Source organism: Aythya marila, assembly GCF_965140915.1.
Source record: "Aythya marila genome assembly, chromosome: 3".
NCBI lineage: Eukaryota > Metazoa > Chordata > Aves > Anseriformes > Anatidae > Aythya > Aythya marila.
Window position 1 is genome coordinate 80,107,323 of NC_139044.1, and position 19,303 is coordinate 80,126,625.

Consider the following 19,303-nt stretch of genomic DNA (forward strand, 5'->3'; position numbering starts at 1 on the left):
GGTAAGTGAACTGGAGGGAACAACGGCCACCCCCCCAAAAAAAGCTGTTTAGTACAGCTACTTCAGTATGTTTAAAACAACCTATAAACTGAGCCTGGTAGCTAACTGCTGCTGCAGAGGCAGAGGATACACACACAGCGAAGAACTCCCTCACCCCAGAAAGGACTGCAGACCTGGAAGCACCTCATGCCTGAAACATGACTCAGACAGAGCTGTTAGCTTGCCCTGTAGTACTTAACTAAATCAGCATACAGGGATTTCAAAGCAACGTTTCAAGGCAAACAAAATAAAAAGTACTAAGACAATAACACACCACCTAAGAATGCAACACGTTCCCACTTATGCAAGATGTATCAAAGAATGAAAACTAACTTTATCAAAGAAAAAAACATAAGCTAAACAGCTTGGCTATTAATAGTATCTGAACTCAGTAACTGCTAATATAATTATTTTAAAAATATTAATATTAAAAAAATAATAATTTGACAACTTTTCACTGCCAGGTTTCAGCCAACTCACAGCCAGAAAAGTCACCTACATTTTACACCCATCCATTTAGTCTGTGTTTACCAGGGAAATTATGTTCCCTTTCATTACTCAGCTTTGTTTCATCTGATTCAGAAATGCAACATAACACACTAAAGGTTTCGCCCTTACCTGGAAATTGATTGTCCTTATTTTACACTTATTTATATATGCAAGTACATTATAGATTTATATATGTAAACATGGAAATTAAGGCTTTTCTTGGGAGTGGGAATTGTTAATAATTTCTTGTAGTATTTGAAAGACAAGGTACCAAGGAAAAGAAAGGCCAACCCCACAAAGATTTACAAATGCAGGAAACTTAATATAAATAGACCTTTTGCACTAAACAAGACCACACACACCCAGCATTCATATGCTGAAGAGCTGGCAAGCCTGAGGAATTAGTTTGCAATTTTTAGTACTTTCATAAACTAGGTTAGGATGGATTACTAGTAAAAACTAACTACAAAAGGAATATTTGTCTGGCTTCTCTGAATTGAATAAGGAAAAGACTGAAAAGAGCACTTTATGACATTTCTGTTGTGAGAAAAGTCTTTTAATGGAAATTTTCTAGCCTGAAACACTGAATGCAACAAAACACTTTCATGAACAGAGAGAGACAACTAAGCAGTGAAAAGAAGGAACATATACTAACATGCTGAAAAGCCTAATGATATTTATACTCATTAGCTATTCTAGAGTAAAGAATCACAAATACCTCGCCTCCCTTCAATTATATCATGAAAAAACACAAAATTGCCATTAAAGTCTTCCAGGAAAAAAAAAAAAAAAAAGGAAAACCAAGGAGATTAAAAAAAAGAACTATAACAAAAGCGAGTAGAAGCTCACAAGAGCAATCGATGAGAATCTACCCCTTTTTTTCAGGAGCATGGGGAAAAGATTATGGAATGATTAAGTGCTTTCTTTTTGCCTTTTTTTATTATTATTATTTTTTAAACCAACACCATTACCTCCTCTGTAAAAGATTATATGAAAAACAGAGAAAATTTAATACAACATTGTCTTGATCTGCTTACTCATAGTCCACTTAAAACCTACACAACATTCAGATTTCAGCATACTTATCTAAGAGACACCAGAAATCTCATACAATCATAAAAAGCATGTCGTCAAAGGAATCAGAAGTTGAACAAAACATAAAACTGCCTTCAGTATTGTGGATTAGTACGTTTTAGTAAATTGTCCTCTCAAAGCATTTTAAGTACTGTGATGGCAGTCAGCACTGAAAACTCATCTCTGCTTTGAACTCTTCCAAATTTCTTCAGCGTTCCCTTGTTTGATAACTGCTTTACATTTATGAAGAACGGGCAAATGGAATAACACTAGGAGAACCAAACAACTCACATTCCCCATTTTGATCTTACTCCAGCCTAACACCACACAGAGATGATACAGATACAATGAAGTGATCAAAGATCAAATTGAAGCATTTTTATAATAGCTACAGGGCAAGTCTCAACTAGGTCTTATAATTTTTTCACTGTAGTTAAATTAAAATAAGCTATACTAAAATTTCAGTGTTTCAATATATTTTTTAGTTATTGCTTAAATCCTTTATTGGTTTAAATTAGCAACAGACATCCTAAATCACACTATAGGATTCACAAATAAAAGCAAGTTGTATTTAGAAATAACTAAAGGAAAAGAAGATTTAAAGAAGTCAGTTACCACTCAAAACTTTTGTTCTGACCTGTTCTGAATTCACCAAAACTACAACCATGTTTGTTCTTTATGACTTTTTTTTCCTTCTGGTTAATATTCATCAGTCACTTTCATTGGTACAGAATAAGTGTTTGGACACAAAAGAAAGCATATAACTCCACCTCAATATAAATATAATAACCAGTGTGTAATAATTAGAATGAACATGCCAGAATTTAATTGCAGCAGAACTTGGTTTTGAAGTATACAACACTGTCTCATAACTCAGCAGAATTAAGTTCCTGACATGCTAGTTGAAAAATGGCTCCTTTTGCTACCCAATTAATATATGTAATCACATCTTTTTAGTAAATGGTAGCAGAAGTAAATGACATTCTGGCAAACTGAAGAGTGCAATCTTTCACACACTCGCTAACAAAAATAACCTCACATTATTCATAGTATGGAGCACAGAATTCAATCTTTTCATGGCACCAATCCTTGAGAAATTAATTTCTCAAAATCTTTTTCGAAGTTTCTCGAATCTTTTATTGAAGCATATACACAGTGCAGCACTGTAAACAGCAACCAACACCAAAGACACACAATCTTCCTAGAGAGAAGAAATGCCCAACAAGTCTATGCACAGTACTTTCTGACTTTAAGCAAGTTTCTACATGTTAAAGTTAATGCATGTTGCTGGAAAAACACTGATTATTTTTTTCCCCGGATAATCAGATTTCTGGACCAAATCTCTTTCAGGCCTCATCTACATTTGGTTTGCTGTTGTTCTGGCTTTTTGTTTGTTTGTTTTTTCCATGTCTACCATTGAGTAATGTTGGGGGAACACACAGACATATTACCAAGTATAGCTACACCAGCAAAAAAATCTTGATGTAGTCCCAGTTTTAAACCTACAGGAAAATAAATCTGCTCTAACGGCTTATTCAGTTTGAAATCACTGCTTGACAGCAGTACAAGGTCACCCTATTGTTGTAAAGCCGGCTGTCATTCTGGGGAGGCCCTCCTTCCTTTTGGTAGTGGCCAGCATTTATCTTTTCTGTACAAGGAAACTCAGATGTTTGTCAGCCAGAGACTACTGTATCATTTACCTATCGTGTTATTACCTTATAGTAGTTCTCACTGCTATATGTTCATGCTACATAGTTACCCCAGAATATAGTTACATATTAAAGATGTTTCAACAAATAGAGTGACTCAAATTCCTTGCCACTCACCCAGCACTTTAAGGACACATTACCCCTGTCGAGGCTCAATTCTAAGACCATTTTGTACACCAACAGAAATTACACTGATCAACAACTTGGCAGAACTTTTTACCTGCAGTCCTTCAAATAAAACACTACAGCTCTGCGCCACTAGTTCATTGTTTTCATATTACATAATATATTAGATCCAATATTTTTCAACTGTTTAAAATAAGAAAGTGCAAACGTTGTCAGGCGAAGATTTGGATGTGACAGCAATCACAAAACAGACTTGATTAGATCAAATAAATGGTTCCTAACTGAAATGCATGTAGAGATTTGTTAATAAAAACTGCAACTTAAGTGGAAATCAAAGTTCAGAAACAGAAAGCAAATCTAAAAACTTAAGTATCTGTCCTGGTTTCAGTTAGAAAATTTCTTCTAGGAAGAAAATTAATTCTGTTCTAACTGAAACCAGGACAGTACCGATCAGTGAATTTGAAACAACAGAAGTTTTACTCCATTACTCTGTACTTTTGAACAAACGAAGCTCATTTACAGAGAAATATATAAGATACAAAAATCAACTAAAAGAAGCTCCTTAAATGTGGATATATTCTACAAAATTGACAACTGTAAGACTATTTCCACAATTTACATGGCTATTGAGCAGCTTAACATTCAGAAGCCAAAAACAGATTAAAAATAGTTTCAAGTGCAACCAACACCAGCTTTTAAAGTTTGAGGTTACATGTACATGTAGTTTCAAAAGTAAATAAATAAATAAAATCACCACAAACAGCTATTATTTTGTCATAGTGAATGTTTTGGGGGTTGAGGGAGTTGTTTTACTTGTTGCTTTTTTGTTTTTAAAACACAGCATTGAGTTCACAAAATACTTATACCTTCCTGTTCGGGAAAATATTTCAGTATGCTTTTATCAGTTTTTATATTTATATATTGTATAAATATAAATTGTATATTTATATATTGTATACATTGTATTACTTCCAGAAATACAAACATGACTTTCAATTACATAGCTTCCTGGTAAATGCAGACTCTAAGTGACTCCAAACTACTTGGTAAGCACAGACTATATATAGGTGACTTTAAACTAGGTATTTTGCATAGCTTTAAACTAGGGAGTTTAAAGTCACTTATAGTCAATGCTCACCCGTAAGCAGCACAAGGTAATGTCTTCGGGGTTGTTCAGCCTGGAGAAGAGAAGGTTCTGGGGAGGCCTTGCAGCAACCTTCCAGTGCCTAAAGGGGGCCTACAGGAAAGCTGGGGAGGAACTCTCTCATGGGGTGTAGTGACAGGACAAGGAGTAATGGCTTTAAAGTAAAAGAGGGTAGGCTTAGATTACATATAGGGAAGAAATTCTTTACTCAGGAGGGTGGTGAAGCCCTGGAACAGGTTGCTCAGAGAAGCTGTGGATGCCCCATCCTTGGAGGTGTTCAAGGTCAGGCTGGATGGGGCTTTGGGCAACCAGGTCTGGTGGGAGGTGTCCCTGCCCATGGCAGGGGGGTTGGAACTGGATGGTCTTCCAACCCAAACCATTCTGTGATCCTGCTGCCATTCTGCAATAAGCTCAAAGTTTCTGTTAATGTCATCTACCACTCTTCTACCAGCACCCTCAGCCTGCAGAAACCATGGGTATTTTTCCTCTTCCAGCCTCATGCATGTGTGTAATGGGCACTCCCACTTAAACACCCCAAACTACTCACAGCCCCACGCAGCCAGAAGCAGCTAGAAAGGGCAGTCACTGTGTGTTGCTGTGGCAGCAGGTCACTCACCAGAGCCCACACAGGAGAAGGGAAGGACAGATCACACAGGGAAAAAAGTAAGACTGTGGAACAGGGCTTTAAACTGGTTTCTGCTGCACCCTAAATTGGATGTCATAACATCATCTAATTCTAGCCTAGTATCTAGGTGTTATCTTCTGTAAGTCTTATACACCATCTACACTAGGCTTGCCACCACACCCGCTCTGTTACATGCCATTAACTAGCCACTTCTTGCTTACACATTTATATAATAAATGACATCTATCTATTACAATGAGAGAACATATTTAAGCCCAGTTTATTCAAAGACGCACGTCAGGGAAGGAAACATGAATACCATGTCATCCATGCATGCAGTCAGCCAGACAGCAGCCCCAAATGCCTTCACCCAGCCTAACTCTTGCAGCCTCACAGGGAGAACCACGGCAGCCTCGTGCCCTTGGCCTCCTCCTTCCTCTTGCTTGGGTGAATGAAGTGCCGGGCAGAAAGCACAGCCCAGAGCCAACCTTCTGAAGACAGCACAGGTTCAACTCACCCCAGCCACACTGCCACTGCAGCTAGCTGTCAAACTGAACCATCCCTACCACTGCCCCTCATCCTCCCATACACCAGATTTATGAGGTGCCACATCTTCAAGACTGCTAAACTCACCGATCAAAAGGATACTAATCCCAGACTCCATCTTTCATCCAAGAAGCTTCACATACAGCTAAATTAACTCACTCACTGACCACATGGTGGCCAGATCCTGCACAAAGACCTAAGAGGTATTCAAGAGATGGAAATGCCCCTCTCTGTGGCAGCAGTAACTTAAATTGGCTTAATGGGATCATCAGATTGTAAATGAAGCTCCAAATCCCACTGCACACTTCGGGGAGCAGCACTACAAAGGCATCTTTCCATTACAATAATAAACTATGACATATGGGATCCTATTAGCACATGAAAACATGGGCCTTGTCCTGACTGACTAGGTTATCAGGAGTAAAGTAATAGTTTTGGAGTCTTCCTATTACACTTTCAATGAGATCTGAGTTGAAAAAGGAAGAGTAGGGATTTCCCCAAAATGTATGCTAATGTGAAGCAAAGCTGACACTTGGAAATGTACCCAGCTCCTGAGGAGTGAGATGACTGAAAGGTCTTCCAGCTAAGGAGGTCATGCAGAGACATCATAAGACTCCAGAGCATGAAGTACCACTGTTCCGTATCTCTGCTTTTTAATCCAAATATTGCCAACACTTCCACGTAAGAGGATAAAGTCTCTTTAGCTCACTTGTATCAACAGCATTTCAGAAGGATACAAACCGTAGTGGCAAGCATTAAGCAGGTTAACTCTCCCAAACACCAACAAGAGGCCAAGGGGTCTTCAAGAGCCTTGTTTAGGAGTTCTTTCCCCGCAAAAAAGGGTTGGTTAAGGTCCTTCCCCCTCCCAGGAGCTCCTGCTGACACTGACACAGACCATCATTTAACCACACAATCTCAGCTCCTCAGTAATGAACCAGACAATTGCATATAAGTGTCAGCTCCCAACCAGGAATGGTCCAAATGGCCAAAAATAAAAAATAAAAAAAATAAAAATAAAATGCTAGGAATGATTATGATACGGGTAAGAACAGAAATCATTACTAAGGACTATATAAATCCATCAGGCAGCTGTGTCTTGGACACTCTAAGCAATGCAGTAGAACTTAGAACTGGAAAAGAAAGAGAAAGCTGGTAAAGGATGGAAAAAAAAAATGAGGTAGAATGGTACAAACAGTTAAAACTGGACTTTTCAGACTACAAAATGAATAGTTGAGAGAGTTTGTAAAACTACAAAATCCTGTGTGGCATGAAGAAGGTAAGTTGGGAGCCATTATTAACCATTTCTTTCAATACAAGATGGGAAGACATTAAACAAAACTAGTAAGTTAAAAAAAAGAAAAAAAAAAAAAAGAAAAGAAAAGAAAAAAAAGACCATAGCTTTTTCCATAAAACATGTAGATTCCTTTCTACTCTGTGATGTGAACACTAAAACTGATACAGGCTGAAGATGTTATTAGGCACAATTGTGGTTACAAGAAACCACTTAATGACATTAAATACCAACACATTGTTTCTGCGGTCACAGTATCCATCCAAAATCACTCACCTTGCCCATATCACTCTCACAAGTGCCTGCCATCAGACTGGAAGCTGGGCTAGGTGGACCTCTGCCTGAACCTGTGTAGGTTTCTTCACCCTTCACCTCACCTCATTCTTGAATTATCTTAAGTAGATCTTAAGTAAGGGCAAGACAGCTACTTGGTTTAAGATGTACTGTTTACATTAACTTATCAAGGCCTACAATAATCTCTCGAGCAAAATGGACTAAGCAAAACTTCTTGGGTCTGTGTCTTCTAGGTGATTTCAACCCCACTTTCACAAGGTCCATTTTGAAAATTAATACACGTGTTATAATTGAACATGTTATAATTGAACACACAGGTGTTCTCTACAAGTGATCTCTACCACAGAAGAGAGATGAACGCATAAAGGAAAGTAAAACATTTGGGAAGGAGGGGGTGGAAGTGATAAAATAAGTTTGCTTTTAATTCCACTCATCATCCATATAATTTGTCAATACATTTTAACAGCTTGGTGGAAAAAAAGCTACTGAGAAGTCTCTTATACATACACGCCTACCTGCACAAGTGTGTCCTGTATATCATATGCTAATTGCTTCAGTCATTTTATTCTTGAACGTGGCTACAACTTTTATCATTCTGACAGCAAAAGGTTAATTTAATTACTTAAAAGGATTTAAAAGCATTTTCAAAACATGCTTAATTTCTTCTACATGATTATATATATATAAAAAATAGATGTACTTACTTTGGTATATTGGTGTATTTCTCTGTATATAAATGTATCAAACTACAAAATCCTTATAAAAAAAAAAAAAAGTAACATTTCCTGCTTCATAATATCAAATTTCTGAGTTACTTATATTCTGTCTTTGGGAGAGAGAGAGAGTCTATTTTATCAATGAAAAAAAGATTAAAACAGAAATATTTACTCTTGCCTGTTCATTTGTGATACCATAACTACTTTGCCTGAGAAAGTCTGAGGAATAACTACTCTCATAAAGGGCTTGAACTTATAAAACATACATACCTCCTTTTTATGCTTAATTATCCCTATACTGTGAAATACCACACAGTTAAATAACTCCTGGTAGGCTGACTCACTTCCAGAATTTTTATCTTTGCATCTTTCACTTAATATTAAAAAAAAAAAAAAACCTTTCACAGATACTGTCTGAGGCAGTGCAAAGTATATTTCTACCAGCTAGCTGTCAAGCCGGCAGCATTTACCAAAAAAATGTTTTTTTTCCAAAATTTAAAAACACGCAAATTGCTAAAAATAATATTAACAAAAAAATGTATAAGCTTAAAATTATCAAGTTGTGAAAACAAGCTGAACTTGTTCTTTATCAAACTGTAGGAGTTACAGATGAAAGGAGGTGCTATATAAGGAATAGCCAGACTTCAACAAAGTACGTGCTGCCAAAACATTTTGGCCTAGATTCTGACAGGCACGCACCCAAGTTGAAGGGTCAGGGAAAGAGGCAGTGTAAAGAAACAATGTACAGAGACCAGAAAAATATGACACTGTGGATTATGGTTGGGTTTTGCGGGGGGTGGGCAGAGAGGAGCTGCTTGAGTGTTGCTTTTGAAACCTGTGGGAAAAGACAGCATTTCAACTGTGTGCAAAGGGGGCGGAGATAACACACAAGTACAATTTTTAAGACAGCAACAAATTACAAGATGCATCTTGTTCCTTTTCCTAGCTTGCTTCTGTTCCTCCTCTCGCCTTCTCATTTGCTTTCACGGAGCAGCTAACAACCAGCACACACATGCTCTTGAGGATGGCCAACTTTCAAGAAGCCTGAATTCTGGCATTCAATTAGACACCTAACAAACACATCCAAATTTACATGGGGAGTTCTGGATCTAGCCAACATCCACTGTTCAGAGTGTGGTGCAAAGCATCATAAAAATGAAATAAAAAACTAATTAAAGCAAGACAGACAGATTTGTGAAAGGTCCAGACTAAACTAATATCCTCATTAATAAGCAAGAAAAATTAACAATGTTTTAAATTGTTACAATGCCAACAGTAAGAAAGGAAGCTGAAAATGAGTTAGGTTACATTTAACACTGAAACCCACATGCTCTTATATTAAGGTGGAGAGGACGGAAAGACAGTCAAATGAAGATGCCTGAAAAACAGTACTCCTGTTAAAAACAGAAGATTGCTATGAGGAACACAAATGCTCCTATATGCTGGCTATATAGATTGTATACCAGAGCAAGGCCCTCACTGGAACTGACATACAAACCCCAACCATGTGTCCTGCATCCACTAACAGAGTGATGAAGTCTAATCAACAGGGAGAGGAAAAAAATACAAAACTGCTTCAGGGACCAATTTAGTAACAAAACCAAAGTCTGTAGCAATTATTAAATTCAGAGCCTTCAAACCAAGATCATAAGCAAGTGTTCAGTAAGGCATCGCTCTACATGTGCTTACTGAATGTATTTAGTAAGTGTCCAGTCATCATACCTTACCTAAACTGAGCACACTGGAAGCATCAGCTACCGACAAATCCATTTCTCCAAACCTTCGAGAAAGTCCAGTCAAGCCTGTAATTAATAAGCCTCTGACCAGCACAACACATCAGTATTTTTGATGTTTAGTAATAGGAACTGCAGTCTGTAGCTGCTGACATGCTGCACAAAAAAAAAAAATGAATCTCATGTTTCCTAGATACAATTGTTCAACTCTTTGACAAGCTTCACCTACTCTGGTCAGAATGATCCTGAACATTCCTCTCAGCTTACTTAATACACACCCCAAGGTATGAACCTGACTTTCTGTACTTTCAACTCCAAGAAGGGCTAAAGTTTATGCTTCTCAGCATAAAATACCATGGACAATCTAAGTTATCAGAACTTCCCACTCTTCTTCCACCAGTGAACAAAAACTTGTATTAGCCTGACAAGTTACAGAAAGCAAAATCGCTGGTCTGATTTCAGTGTGGTTTTGAATGAAGAGATGTCAACGCTTCAGAACCTTTTATTTTAGCTACTCCTAAATTGTGCCAACATCATACATGGTACGCATCCCTTCCCCTGGTAAAAGCCTTGTAGATGCTTACGTAATTGTACGGTTCTGATACGCAGACACCGAATTATAGGCACCAAAGTCAGCCACACAGGACGGATGTAATCTGTTCAGAGCAGCCCAATTTACCTTATTGCTTCAGCACATTTCTTAATTGACAGTGACACATCTCAAACTTCTCAATTAAAAATTAATTTATAGGATCGGGGGGAAAAAAACAGCCTCCAAACTATGCATCAGCCCTTATGAAAACCCTTATGAAAACTGCTCTTCCAAGTCTCACGAGCCTAGATACTTTTATTAGTGGCGGTTCTCGAGCTCAAGCTTTCCTATCGATATTAAAGAGATGCACACGCTTGTCCGACTGATGCGCCCGGCACAGCAGCGAGTACTGTTAACAAAAAAAGAGCAAGAACAGAGACGGGAAAGCGCCTGAAGTCTACTTCGGGCTGCTCCACGCCACGCTGGAGCGACACAAGCCCACGCTACAGCCCCACGGGGACCGACGCCGGGTTCTGGCCACCGGCAGCGGCGGGGGGCTCCGGGACAGGGCGCCCCGTGCCCCCTGCTCCCCCCGGGGGCTCTGCCCCGGGGTCCCCCCCGTTCCCAGCGTCCCAACCCCGGGGCCGCAGCCCCCCCCGTTCCCAGCCCAGTGCCCCGGGCTTTCATCCCGCAGACCCGAAGGGAGGAAGGGGCGAGAAACTCGCGGCTTTCAAACAAAACGGACGCCGCCCCGCACGCCGCCTTCCCTCCCAACGCGGTTCTCTTATTTTTTATTATTGTCCTTTTTTTAAAAAAAAAAAATCCCCTTTTAGGAAAGGGGGCGCCCCGCGGGGAAGCGCCGGGAAAAGTTTCGGCGGGGGAAGGGGGCGGCGGCAGCTCCGGCCCCGCCGCCACCTGGGAGGCTGCCGCGGCGGGAGGAGGAGGAGAAGGGAGGAAGGTCGGAGGGCGACTTTACAAGGCGCCCGATCCCTCCATGCTGCACCCCACAGGGCGGCGGGGGCAGAAATAGGGGGATGTACGGGGACGGGGGCATCCTCCGCAGCTCCACCGCCGTCGGGAGCCGCGACCCGGCGCCGAGCCTCCCGCGGCCCCCGGCCCCTTCCTTTCCCCAGGGCACCCTCACCTGGGCGCCGAGCGGCGACTCACCTGCGGAGAGCTGGGCCCGGGCCGCCCCGGGCAGCGCTGGTGAGCAGCCGGCCAGCAGCAGGGCGAGCGCCGCCAGCAGCGGCAGCAGAGCGGCGCCGGCCCCCCTGCCCATGCCGACTTGCCGAGAAGTTTCCCAAAGCGGCCGGGGCTGCCCCGGCCCGCGGCGGGCGGGCGGGCGGAGCCGGCCCGGCCTCCCCCCGGCCTCCCCCCGGCCTCGCCGGTCGGGAAAGCCCCGCGCCGAGGGGCGCCCGCTGGCCCCGGGGCCGCCCGTTCGGGGCAGCGTCTGCGGCGCGACGGGCGCAGCGACGGCGGCAGCGCCGGCTCGGCTCCGGCTCCGGCTCCGGAGTTACTTTGCCGCTGGGCGAGCGGGGAGGGAGGGAGGAGCCGAGCGCGCACGGCCAGCCCCCGCTCCCCGGCACTTGGCAGGGGGAACGTGGGACTCCGGCCCCGCAGCCCCGGAGCGGGCGGAGCGGCGCCCGGCAGCGCCTCCTGCTGCAGGCGCGGGGGGCAGCAGCGGCTCGGCACGGCTGGGAGCGGAGCGGAGCGGCTCCGCTTTCCTCGGCACGGCTCGGATCGGGCACCGCCGCCGGAGAAGGAGGAGGAGGAGGAGGAGGCGAGGGGAGGAAGGCCGGCGCCGGGTCGTCCCGGGCGCGGCGTGCGGGGTCCTGCAGCCCCCGCTCGGCTTCGCTCGCTGCTCCTGCCTCTAAAAACGCCTCAGAGCGCGTAGCGTTATTGCCGTGCATCGAGCAGACTGGCTCTGTCTTCCAGCCGGGATTTTTGTTATTTTTATTTTTTTTTCCCCCCTCCCCTCTCTTTGGCAACACTCGCCTGGCTCGTCGTGCCAGTAAAGTCTCGTTGATCGGAAGTGAAATTGTAATTAACAGCACCGCCATTTGCGCTGTTATATCCACGTGTAGCGAAAAGCTGACCTTCCCGACAGGTCTACACGCAGATAGACGGCTCCGGCACCCGCGTGCGGTGAAGCAGGATCTCCCCGCCACATCCAGATTCGGGGTCCGCGATGCCACAAAGGCCCCGCTCCGTGTCTCACAGCTGTGCAACTCGTGCACCCAGAAAGCATTTGGAATAACAGGTAAAGGCGCCAGGGCTGGAATTTTTCTTTGACAGAGTATGAGTTCCTTCAAAAATTTTAAACCAATTTTTAATGAGTTTTTCTCTTTTTTTTTTTTTTTTTTTTTTTTGTTTCTCTTGCACAGCAGCTGGTAATTAGAGGTGCTATGTAATGCTCGCAACAGAACCCGAGACCACTGGAAACTTGCAGGTTTTATTGCAAACTGGAAATTCAATCCAGGTTCATCAAAGGTTTTGCTGTGATTCCAAATCCTTTCCAGCCATTGTGTGGCAACTGATAGGTTTTGACTCAAAACCCTGCAAACCTTCATGTTTTCACAGCGGGGGGGGAAAAAAAAAAAAAAAAAAAAAAAAAAAAAAAAAAAAAAGTTAAACAGCAGTTTGAAGTACGTGGTAGCTTGTATAACAAAGCACACCCCAAAAAAACAAACAAACAAAAACTCTTCCACCTCTCCACCTCTACAGCTGGAAACCTCTGTACTTCATTTGGGTGGAGCGGCCAAAAACTTGCATGCTTACTGTAAAATACAAAATTATATGCTTTAGTGAACACTGGCTCTTTGTTTGAACTTAGGATGGGAATTTCATGAGGCAGATCTCGTGACAGCCAGTGTTTCGGGAAGGATGGGCCACGTGCTGGTTGCAAGTAAACACGGGAAATTCTTCTGAGCAAGGTGAAGGAAAAGCAGTGTGCTGGCCCTGCTTCCCATGCATTAGGCTGCATCATGATTGCTGTGGAAATTTTTAAGGAAAACAAATTCCTTGTGTGTGGTGGGGGAGTACATGTGTATCTGGTGTTGTCCTGTTGTGTGTGTGTGTGTCTGATGGGGTTAGCTCCAGCTGGGAGCCATGCAGCTAACACTGTAAAAGATGAATGCCAGCCAGACAACTCATGGGTAGCTGAGGAGGTCAGGGGAAGAGGAGGACCAACACGGCCTCCCCATAACCTTGCAGCAGGTTACCCCGGTGACCAGTACTGCCGATAGCTGTATCCATACTGTTGGCAAGGCTGTGCAGTACCAGCTCTCTGCTCCCTTGGTCGGGCCTGTGGCAAAGGGTTGTGCTGAAGCACACTCCCCCTGTGCTTTATCCACATAGTTTCCTTATCTGCCAGCGGGAGTCCCCTGGGATTTTAACCTTTTCTGCTGCTCACGTTCCTATTAAAAGACAACAAAGAGGATTTTGATTGCTGTTCTTTCCTTGAGTAGAGAGTTCAAGCTTGAGAGGTATGGGTGAGATGCGCACGTGACCCCACTCCTCTTCCAGGTACGTATCTGCTGAGATATTATGCACAGTTCTGCTCTATGTGCCTTCTAATGTACTTGGCACCCTGACAAATATTTTAACTTACATATCAGGTTAGACATCATTTTTATCTTATATGACATGAGTGGATTTATTTTTGTTCCAGCTTTTACATTTTTAGAGCTCTAAATGTTTCACTGTTTTTTGCATTTTCAATTAAGATCAAAGCATACATATATTACCTCTTGAACGACATTTAGAAACTGTCCAAGGTAACGCCTTATATGCCAAATGTAACAGCAAAAAGACACAAAGGGCTCGTAGAAATGCCTTTCCCTTCATCTCAAGGAATATTTGGAAATTAAGGAAAGTATGGTCTTTATCCTGACAATTATGATCTCTAAATAAAATGCCAAATAAATCGGTGTCAAGTTTAAGCAAGTTTGATTCTGAAACTCTGCTAGATGCCTCCACCTTCTTTGCATTCCCTGGTAAAAGTTTCCCATTATACTTTTGGATGTTGCTAAGCCCGTCATAACATAGTTTTTTAACACCGGCTGTCATCTAATTTGGTTCCTAATGACTGACAACTGTCTAGCATAATACACCATCTCACAGTATAACATCATAAATTATCGATAATCCAATACTATATGACAGAATTTCTATCTGACATGGTATTTTCCCATGATATTTGCATGGTGTGTAAAATATTAAAATACATATTCCTAACCAGCAAAAATATTTCCCCTTCTCTCCCTCCCTCCCTTTTTTTTCCTCCATGAACTGTTAAATGTTCTAGAGCGTGAGGGGCTTTTGAGACATTTAAATGAAATTTATCTAGCCAAGTGATCAGATAGTCAAGGATGCTCATTATCCTGCTGCTCCTACCCAACTTTCCAGCCCTCTGTACTTTCACTTCCTTTGTGAAAATCTGCCTGCTTATTCTGTGAGCCCTAACAAGAATCAAGGCCTCATGAAAATCTGGCTCTTCAAGGTTGGAAATCCTTGAGAAAATTGAGTATTGTATCGACCCAAGTTTTCTTGATGTTATCCAATAATACCCGCAGCAGGGTCTTCATTGTGTTTCCACTTCTGAAAAAATTATCTCAGTAAGATGTACTGCAAATTTCAATTAAATGTATTATTTTACTGCCTGGTACTCACAGAGGCTTTTTTAGAGCATACTAATTCCACGGAGAGCCAGCAGCCGATACCCTTGTCATAACAAACCATCACTGGAGAGAAGGAAACGATGCTGAGTGTCTTACTGATGCCTTTGAACAGTCTCCTGTCACACAGCTGCTTTTTCGATGCAAATGTGGAGCAGGTAGAGGGTCTAAAAAGGCTGGGGATTGCTTCACTGCTGCGTATTGCATGTGCACAGATGGAGTAAGATAATAGCTTGTTCAGGGAGCACCACATGTTCATCTAGCTACCTGTGGTTTATGGTGGGAACAAGGCATGCAACAAGGGAATTGTCCTGTGACTCTCTGTCCCCAGGGGCACTTCTGCATCTCTTGCATGCATTCTCCAGCTTCCCATCTGCAGATTTAGTGACAGGTTCGTGTCATTACAAGAGAGCTCTGTGGCATTTCCTGTCCCAAACCTCCTGTTCTTACTTGACCATCATTCTCAGCAATATTCAACTTTTGGGCTATAATTTTCCATTTTTTATCCAAAGACTGAATATTACTTTGCTCTGCTTGTCATTTCTGTGGTTTTGATAAAAATGGCCTGTGATTTTTTTTTTTGAAAAGAGTACATTCCCTATTATTGACCAAATTCCGTCTTATTTTTCCTTCGAGCAGACAAAATAGTTGACAACTGAAATATAGCATGGGAATAGCCTTCAAGAAGGAGTGAAGCATGGTCTTGTTTTGAAATAAATTGTTTTACTGAATTCCATCCCTTCAAAATTACATTGTACAATGCCTTTCTTATGTCAGAGTGCAACCCAGAAAGAAACTGACGTCTGAGTTTGCCTAAACATCAAAGGCACTGTTCTGCAAGTGTTTCTATTCGAGTAGAGTAAGATGCTAGTAAGATTCGATCCTGTAAGATGCTAGTCCATTAATGCAAGGGCCATTGGGAACTCGTCTTTGGGAAGCTTCTGGAAGGTGAAGCACAGTGTATCAAACAGTGATTATGAATACATTAAGCTCCTTAGAACTGTTTACTTTCAAATAAGCTCTTGCAGCACATTTTGTGTATGTACGGGTTTAAGCAAATGCCTCTTCCCACATTACCTAGAAGCCTTTTACTACTCTTCTAACCCCATGCCTTTCCTCGCAGCTTCATGATGGTATTCCTCATCAGAACCATAGGGGGAAAACTTCATTTGGTGTCATTGGGGAAGATGCCAACAAGACTTAGGAAGCTTCTGAGGACTTGCAGAGGTACATTGCATTTCTGCACTGATTAGTCAATTATTTTTAGATTAGCATACCTGTACCTGCTGCTTGCAATCATTTGAAAGCATGTAGAGCTTTAAAGTCCACAACATTAAAGCTTAGCTTGAACTCAGCTGAAGGCATTCCTTCAGCTTTTGGAACAACTCCAAAAGGGCACTCGGTATGCCTTTCAAGGATTCATAAGAACTTGGGAGAAAAATGGACAGATGGCCTTAGGGCATGTGTTGCCACTGAAGTACAAAAGACAAGGAGATCCAACAGTAAAGAACAGTTGAGTTGTATGAGGTCTTGCAGGTGTTAATCTGATGCAGTGAAAACTAGAATCTAACAGAAAAAAAAAAAAAAAAAAAAAAAAAAGAAAGTAAAAGGATAATAAATAGATGGCCAACTAGAACGATCATTTTAGCTGAGGCTTTTTGGGCTAAATCATTGGCTGTGATCAGAAGTATAAATTACACAGTATTGCTTCTGTTCCCTTATTAGGTAAATCTGCATATATTTGTGGCTTAATTAGGTGAAAATGCACATTTAAAATTCAGGGAGTAGAATGCTTGTAAAAAGTTAATGGATAAAAGGAACAAGCTGAAAGTAAAATAAACACCATCTAAAATCATGTTGCAATTTTCATTCAGATTTTATCTGCTCTTACCGTGTTGCGATTGGCACAAGCAACATTGCAATATTTTGTACTTTTGTACATAAAGAGAAATGCAGAGCTGAGTAATTTCCTCTTGAGAATCTTAAAAGAGCACACACTTTGTGAGAGTTGTCAAGTGGTAGGCCTGGAAACACTTACATCTCTCTTTCATAGGCTCTTTTTTACAAGGTTTAAATGATTGTGAGGTCACAAAGGAGGCACCTCATGCAAAACAGACATCAGCAATGCATTTATAAATGTCAAACTCTCACCCCATTACCAACCAAAATTTGAAAACTTCATTTGAACAGTGTGATTCATCTGGGGAGAATAATGCAAGATGGCTATAGCCTCAAGACCTTTCACAATGCTGTTATGTCCAGTTGTGCTGCATCCAGTGATCAGTTTATTAAGGGACCTTGGAGGCAAATTAATTATTTAGGAGTACAATAAATTGTGAATTCAGTCTTCCTTCCCTTAATGGAAGTAGTATTCTTGTGATTACCCTTAGATATTCGATACATTGCTGAACTCTCATCTGAAAGAAGACCTATTTGAGCAAACCTTGAAATTAGACAAATAAAGCTTATAAATCAGAAATTACTTTTAAGTACCTGAGAGTGTTTAACCTGTCTGCTGGGATTGGTGGTGACTTTGTTTGGCTTACCCAGTCATAAATGTCCAGTATCGATTACTTCAAAACCTGTTGTTACTGGAAAACAAACAAACAAACAAAAAAAAACACCTAGATTTGGCTTAGAGGAGAGCAATTACTCTCCCTGTAATAATTGTTTTTGTTACAGTAGTGTATTCAAAACTCTTTTATGAAAGCCAAATTTTTACGTTTCCACTTCTTCTTCTTAATTGGAAATTAACTGCCTGAATTTAAAATGATCTAAAGAAAACAACCCTGAGCATAAACAAGCAGGAGTAAGTGACAATATAAATAAATATATATATATATCTCATCCATTCCTCTGGCACACTTATCCATTAAAAAAGAATATATTCAAGTTCTTGCTGTTAACCAAGGGATGGCTATGATTTGAATAAGAAAGCAGCTCAGGAAGCCCAGTATGATTCAAGTCTACTTTCAAAAATGTTAATGATAGCCAGGAATGAAAATTGGAATCTGCAATCAGTCCATACTCAAGGGAACAAGAATATGATTAAAGTCATTTCAAGCCCAATGCTATACTCACATTTATTTTGCAACCTCACTGACTACCAAGTGAAAGCAAAACTGGGGCCCAGGTATGTATACTTAATACCTGTAGCAATAGTACTTATCAGTGACAGCCCAACTGAAAAGGAGAGGTCATGTCTGGCAGCAGTTTTCTGTCATTAGCTGCAGCAGGGCAGGGAAAGATGCTGAACAAAAGCATAGCCCTCTCTTCTTCAGTCTACCATGTAAATTTGTCTGCTGGGACTGAAATATATGGCCTCTCAAAGAACAGAGGAATAGATATTGAATTCTTTCTTCACCTCATATGAAACTGAGCAATTTTTAATGCTCTGAAGATACTTTTGCAGAAACGATTGCTAAAAATTCATGGGTGCCATCTTGTCTATAGTTTTAGGCAGATTTTATCCTCAAGGGAAATTAATCAAGTTACATTAATACATACTCAGCAGACTCACAAGTCATAACTGACATCTCATATCATGATTGTTCATGTCATTCCACAAAAGCTTTCTGTATTAGAACAGTCTTTCATAAGACACTACTAAACTTCTCTTCCAAAGTGGAAAGTCTCATCAGATAAATCTCACAATCTCATAAAGACTTTGTCTCTGGGGTCCAACAGCTATTTTCTGGTTTCTCCTAGAATATTGCTGCCTCAGTGCCATGTACTTTACCTCCAAGATTTCAGTGTGACTTTCAGATATCTACCATAAAACCCTGAGTTTCCACTTTTATGTTCCTTCATTTCAGAGCTGAACTGTTCTCTTCAAATTCCCAGTTTTTAAAATAAGCTACTAAAATGGAAAAGGCTACCTACTCCAAGAATAGATGTGTATATATCTTACCCAAAGTAGGTTAACTTCTGCCCTAAGAGTTTATTGGCAGTTGAATTACCATACTTTGTCTTTGCAGGATGGCAAGTGACTCACTCTGAATTGCTGTATGTCAGGAGTCAGGATGTTGGAGTCATGCGTAAAGTTATTCTTTTCCTTTTTTTTTTTTTTAGTTCTAAATTTAAAACATATATTTCTTAAATCCAGTTTAAGCTGTGTAATACCTGAAATATTTCAGGTATTTCTCTAGAATAAGGATTTAGGGAATAAATCAGAAAACTTGGAGGAAGCAGCTTTGTGAAAGACAGTACAGAGGCAAGACACTGTAATAAATTTAATAATAATTTAAATAGTGTCAGGAGAGTGTTGACAAGTAAAAACTTTGCAGAGTGGAATTGGTGGGGTTTACCT

At 41.2% G+C, this 19,303-nt stretch overlaps 1 protein-coding gene across 4 annotated transcripts in view; it reads right to left on the minus strand.

Annotated features, from left to right (window-relative positions):
• PTPRK (protein tyrosine phosphatase receptor type K) overlaps window positions 1–11,834 on the minus strand; it is a 413,945-nt gene extending 402,111 nt beyond the window's left edge. For 3 of the 4 annotated variants that reach the window (XM_082758356.1, XM_082758359.1, XM_082758358.1), the window contains exon 1: window positions 11,486–11,833. In XM_082758356.1, coding sequence (XP_082614482.1) covers window positions 11,486–11,597 — 112 coding nt within the window. In that variant the 5' untranslated portion in view covers window positions 11,598–11,833. Of the gene's footprint in view, window positions 1–11,485 lie in introns of all 4 variants that reach the window. The other variant, XM_082758357.1, reaches the window with a different exon arrangement.
• Between the last annotated feature and the right edge of the window lie 7,469 nt (window positions 11,835–19,303).